We start from the raw sequence: 6000 nt of genomic DNA on the forward strand, positions 1-6000 counted from the left end.
TGGTATACCGTTACTTAATAACAGTTGTAAACTATAATATAAATAAATATGTTATAAGGAGATACAATTTACAAAATATTTTTATACTAACTTTAAAATTAAATCATCCTGCGGTGTACCGCGGGTTAAAATCTAGTATTTGATCTAATCCTATTATGATTTACACTATCTACAATGATTAAGGTGAACAACTTCTACGAATAACGATTCCACGATGCAGCTCTCTTCGTAACACTCGGATCCACGGCAGATGGTTCTTCATGTACGACATCTGATCAACAAATTCTCCGCTACCTTGTCTATCTTCTAGCAATAGTTGCTCTGAGAAAATTATGTTATGTTTTTTTCTTCTCTAAAAAACCGACTTCAATCCACCAACAATTCGACAAAAGTTCTTCCTGATCTACGATTTCGACGTTGGTTTTTCACCTCGTATGAATGTGCTTTCGGTCTGCAATCGAAATATGTTTCCTTTCAACTTTGATGAAGCTCAGCGTAAACAATTGTGGCTGATTAAAAGTTCATAAACAATTGTTCTAAATATGCATGCGTAAAATCGTAAATTATCTTTCACCAAAAATGTCCAAATCTAGTACTTTTTAAATCAGTAAAATATTAGGTTATGTTTTATCGACTAATTTATATTTTTATAATATAATAAAATATCCTATTTCCAACCATACTAATTTGTAAAAGTTTCGAAGCGTGTAGGTTATGTTTTTTTTTTTCTGTAATGTGTGATAATTATTTGATTAACAAAGTTGAGGGCTAATGCAAAAGTGAAAGGAAAAAAACAAACCAGAATTAGGCGAAACAGAGCATAAAATAAGAAACAGATCATGAAAGATTATGCTACCATGACAGTAGACATTAGACCAGCGTTGAAAGAGGGGCTCCTCATTTCCGGCAGGTCCTTGTGGCGAGAGATGATACGATGACGGATAACATTGTCAATGATTTGAGCTCGCCAAATATGGTAAATGATTGCATAATCATGTGCAGATTTGAGAGAATGGACAAGCGAATGAAGACTGTAGTTCCAGTCTGGGCTGATCGAGTGACCAATCATGGCGCATAAGTAGTTCCATACAGTAAACCAGTAAGGACATGCGTAGAACAAGTGGTCTCTCGATTCCGTCCGTTCACCAGAGGGTAGGCACGGCTGTAAATTCCCCAATGGTGAGTTCTAGATTAAAACAAATTAAAATCTAGTAAACGTCTACTGCTCCAGCAATCATCTGGTAAGTAAGTATATAATTAATGGACCATCTGTCCCAAATTCTCTTCTTCTTTATGCTTTACCTCATTTCAACATATTTAAGCTGAGGATTGGCTTTATTACAGATTACAACAAAGAACCTTAATTGAGTAAAAAAACAAACAAACCACGAGACTATTAAATTAACCTATGAAATGGGAAGATACCCAAAGAAACCTGTTTTGTTCATTGATATTTGTATTCCAAGTTCTTTAGAGCGCATGAAAAAGAGTTTGATCTCGCTCACAAAAATATCACTTCTCTTTTCTTTCCTCTTTTATAGCTTCATATGAAAGTAACACCTCTTTGAATTTTGCTTCAGCTACAACTGCAACAATCGATGTAAATCTCACCAGGTAAGATAAAAGAATCGTTAAGGTGGTGAGGCGGAATCCGCATAGAGCCTACAACAATGTACCTTTGTTATCCTGATTTTGGTCCGGATGGAATTCCAGAGCCTTTTCCCTGAACGCTTTCTGAATGTACAACAAATCAGAATCAAAACATACTACTTGTGCATCAGTATCTTATACAACTAAGAAATGACCATATGACTAGGTGGGCATTATTGCATCGAAAAATTCTTGCCATGCTTACCTTAATCTCAGCTTCTGTGTATGGAGTTGCTCGGGACCTACAGCACAATATCACAACTCGCATTAAGTTAACTCAACTTGTCACCCGTTAATTGTAGAGACGGAATCAAAATAAACTTCAAATTAACCATCAACTCAATTAACCATGTTTAATTTAGATTTTTATATGGGACCAAAAGCTAACCCCTTGCTATTGACCCATTTAATTATGTTGATCCATCTATATTTCACTAAAACAAAAAATCCACCACCTTCTGATAGTTTCAGACTCTGAATTTTGTTTCTTAACTATACTAAATTCAGCAATTACAACAGAAATCAATGACCGAAACTAAGAAGCAACAGAGCCAGAACCAAGAACAACCCATGGGCATTTTTAACTCCCCCAAAGCCCTAAGGCTCCCAACCATCCCAATGATCCACAGATCCTAATCTGTTCTCCCTCCTACTTATTTATATTATTCTAGTGCATTTCAGCTTCATCTCTATTGCAACATATAGTTAGAAGCTAGAGCCACGGATAATTAACACTGTGTGAACCGTGTCTGCATTTCGTTTCAATATAAAAACAATAACATTACCTGCTGAGCCCTAAAACTGAGTAATGGTGTGATAATGGATATACTCTTCTCTGGTCTGGAGGCTCCTGGTGATTAGTTCTTTGGTTTCTATGCGAAGACTCAGTTTTCCAGTACCAATCATGTCGCTGAAACTGCTGATGGTATTGCTGTGCACCAGGATCATTTTCTTTCCAGTTCTCATAGCCCCTCCTAAATTTATTCCTCTCTCTGTTGAAAACGCTTTGCATACGCCTAATACGTTCCTGCAACAGAGCATCAACAGATCTGAACGCATGTTCAAGTGATTTCTACACTCCAATAACAGGTTTCTACAAAATCATGGATTAAATGGAGGAGATGTATCTTCAAAGTAATTTATAATCATTCTCATTTGTGTTACAATCTTAACATCAGTGATGAAATATGCTGCAGCGATTCAAATCTATTTGAAACGGTTTACTAAAATGCGTGGGTGCTGAAATTTTGAGAGTAACTCCAGATATTAGTTAGATCAAACTAACTTGTGAAATGCCTACACAGTTTACATGTAGAACACCGACAATGTTCTTTTCTTTGTCTTGGCAACGTGAGTTTTCAGTAGGAGAAGGTCAACTAGACTTACCACTCTCTCCAACTCATCCTCATACTCCTCTTGCATCCGTTTGTTGTACCTTCTCCATGCTTCCTCCTGATAAGCTGTTCGGAAAGAACCGCCTTTCGCTCCTTTCCGCGCTGACTGTGATCTAGCTACCTTTAATTACAAAATTACAGAAGTTAGCTGCTTGGCTAAATCTGGATAATGTGATTCACTAACATGAATTATAACGGGAAAAAAATGACTAATGGAAAACATGGACAATGATTTTGGAATGCACTAATTAAGATATTATCTCAGAGAAATAGTTGGTTTATTCACCTGGGTATAGACCCAATCAAAACTTCTTCGCAGCTGATGAACCTACCAAACAATAGAAGTATCAGACACTACAGTCCCACAAAGAGTTAAACAAAACAAACAGACCACAAGATTAACCCGCAGAGAACAAAAAAATACAATGATTCTGTGATTCCACAGGTTATATTAACAGTCACACTTTTCGGGAAAACCGCCTCTTAGATTAATTCACGACAACATAACAAAGAAATCAGTTTTTCTAGTGAATTTATGCTTATCTCGCTTAATCATTCCGCAGTTCAATCCCACAGATTATTATTTTATTTACAACACCAATCCATAATCTCTTCCTCTCACCAATCAGAGCCTAAATTTTTCCATATTATTGAGAAAGTCACTTTATCATTCACAATGAACACAAACGCCAAGAACCTCTAAAGATTAATCAAATAGAACCATCAATCCTCGACTATGAGCACGAAAGCACCAAAAACCACAAACGAAAGCTATTTTTCACACCAAGCAGCTAATTCTCAATCATAACTCGATAATTTGCCGAAACTAAAACCAATCATTAAAGCTTCACACAAAAAAAAACATTATTATCGATCTTAAAGTAAGAAGCTTATGAAATTCACACTTTATATCACCAATCATAGCCTATAATGTTCCATTACTACTGAGAATGTCACTTTATATCCTCATCAAACTCTAAAGCTAATCATTTCTCAACCATCAATCGTCGACTATGAGCACATAAACCCGAAAATTACACTATTTTCACACCAAGAAACTACTTCTTAATCACAATTTCGATAATTCAACAGAAATAAAACCAATCTTTGAGTTATAAATTTCGACTCACGGCGAAAGTGGTGGCGGTTGCGCCAATTACAGTAAAAGCGAGGATTCCCCAAAGCTTTAAGTCCGCCTTCTGCGGCGGCGGCGGAGGATTCCATTTCTTATCTTTCTCATCTTCGCCTCCCATTTTCTCTGCTTCGTCTCTACGAATCACGACAATCGATAACAGAATCTTTGGGCTTGTGGTGATTCAAATAACCCTAACAACATCCTTAGCGAATTCAATTGCTTGTCTTTCTTCTTCACTTCTTTAAAGATCAAATTGGATTCTTCCACCGCCTCAATTCGTCTTTGAAAGACGTTTTCTCCGTCTTACCGACGACGAACAATTTCCAGATTCTTTTTTTGATAGGTGAGAAATAGTTGGGCCCTTATTGGGCTTTTTTCCGCCAACAAAGAACGAATATTGTTTCGTTATTTAACCAAGATGTATTTAATTTTTAATTTTTATTTATTTATAAATAGAACCATTTAGCTCAATAACTAATTTGGATAAAAACTTGCGGTATTGAAAGAAAAAGACGAGAGAAAAATTGTCTCTCGAGACGATTTCGTGGGCGATTAAGCGATTTCTAAGTTATCTTCTATGGAAAATTCTGACAGTTAGCGACTTTATAGTGGGGTGGTTTCAGACCCACGATTGGGCGGTTCTTTCTGACAGAGTCGCAGGGATTCTTCGAGTTCTTCCTCCTTAAGATTCTCTTTTTATCAACTTCTAATGGCTGCCAACATCTGTCGTGGTCTCCAGAACATCAATTTAGGGATTGATGATGCTCATGTTGCTCTCCCTCAAAATGTTGATCAACAAGCTCTTGACGAAAATTGATTATGTCTGATGGGAAAACCTTTGATGCCGAGAAAGCAGAACATTCGCCAGATCATTGCGGCCCTACCTCTTTCTTGGGGCTTGGTTTGGATTGTCCGAGGGAGAGTGGTGGAGCAACGTCGCTTTCAATTCATTTTTCTGTCGGAGGAGTCTCTTGAAACTGTGTTGCGTCGTGGTCCATGGGTTTTTGCAGATCGCATGTGTAACACCCGTCCCGCCATACAGGCCAAGAAAGCGTGCTATTCATTCGATCTTGCCAAAACTTTTTACTTAAACTTCACACACGAATGAAAACATTGCACACAACTCTTGAAGTGTACTCACTTGAGGAAAAAGGGAATAAAGGGGTGAGTAAAAAATACTCAGTGAGGAGAGTCAACTCTGCCCACTGAAACATAGAAAACTTTCTTAAGCTATACAACCATAATCATAACATATAAACTTAGACAAGCAATCACATAACATTTCTTACTTGCTAAATTTAACAACATTCATGACATTCATCTTAACCACATAACCATACATATACATCGTTAGGTCAAGCCATGGGAACCCCAAACCCACATCTGTTCCACTAAACTCAAACAACAGAAAATCTTCCATTAGCTCCACTCCTTGGACTTCCAACAATACACCAGAACACTTTCCTTTTCCATGAAATATATGACCATTAGCCACTCATACCCCAAAGCTTTTGGTGTCGGTAGTGACCAATCCCAACTCTGGAATCAACTTATGAGATAAGAAGTTTGAAGTGGCTCTAGAATCCACAAGTATCACAACTTCTTTTCCCCCTATTCTTCCTTTCATAATCATTGATATCTCAGCTGAGACCCCTCCCATAGAATACATAATTTCTACTTCTGGTTCAGCAACAGTCTATTGTTGTTCCTCATCCATACCTTGAGCCTGGGCCAGAATCTCCTCTTCCCCGACCTCAGTATCAACCTCCATAATTCTGAACCTTTGCTTGCACCTATGGCCTGGGAACCATTTCTCTCCAC

General features: G+C 37.5%; 1 protein-coding gene across 5 annotated transcripts; it reads right to left on the reverse strand.

The window, feature by feature from the left end:
• Positions 1–1234: 1234 nt before the first annotated feature.
• Positions 1235–4504, reverse strand: LOC9310552 (dnaJ homolog subfamily C member 7 homolog). 5 transcript variants are annotated; one of them, XM_021021852.1, is made up of 7 exons: positions 4175–4504; positions 3331–3372; positions 3037–3165; positions 2436–2677; positions 1856–1892; positions 1677–1766; positions 1235–1586 (listed from the first exon to the last, which is right to left on the reverse strand). In XM_021021852.1, exons 1-7 carry the CDS (start codon positions 4295–4297, stop codon positions 1581–1583), a joined length of 669 nt encoding a protein of 222 aa, XP_020877511.1. In that variant the 5' UTR covers positions 4298–4504; the 3' UTR covers positions 1235–1580. The 5 variants fall into 5 exon arrangements, with proteins under 5 accessions (XP_020877511.1, XP_020877510.1, XP_002874485.1 ...); XM_021021851.1 differs by having other exon boundaries at positions 1677–1734; positions 3037–3150; positions 4175–4502; XM_002874439.2 differs by having other exon boundaries at positions 1677–1734; positions 4175–4501.
• Between the last annotated feature and the right edge of the window lie 1496 nt (positions 4505–6000).

The sequence above is a fragment of the Arabidopsis lyrata genome (assembly GCF_000004255.2).
Source record: "Arabidopsis lyrata subsp. lyrata unplaced genomic scaffold ARALYscaffold_6, whole genome shotgun sequence".
In the NCBI taxonomy this organism is placed as follows: Eukaryota; Viridiplantae; Streptophyta; class Magnoliopsida; order Brassicales; family Brassicaceae; genus Arabidopsis; species Arabidopsis lyrata.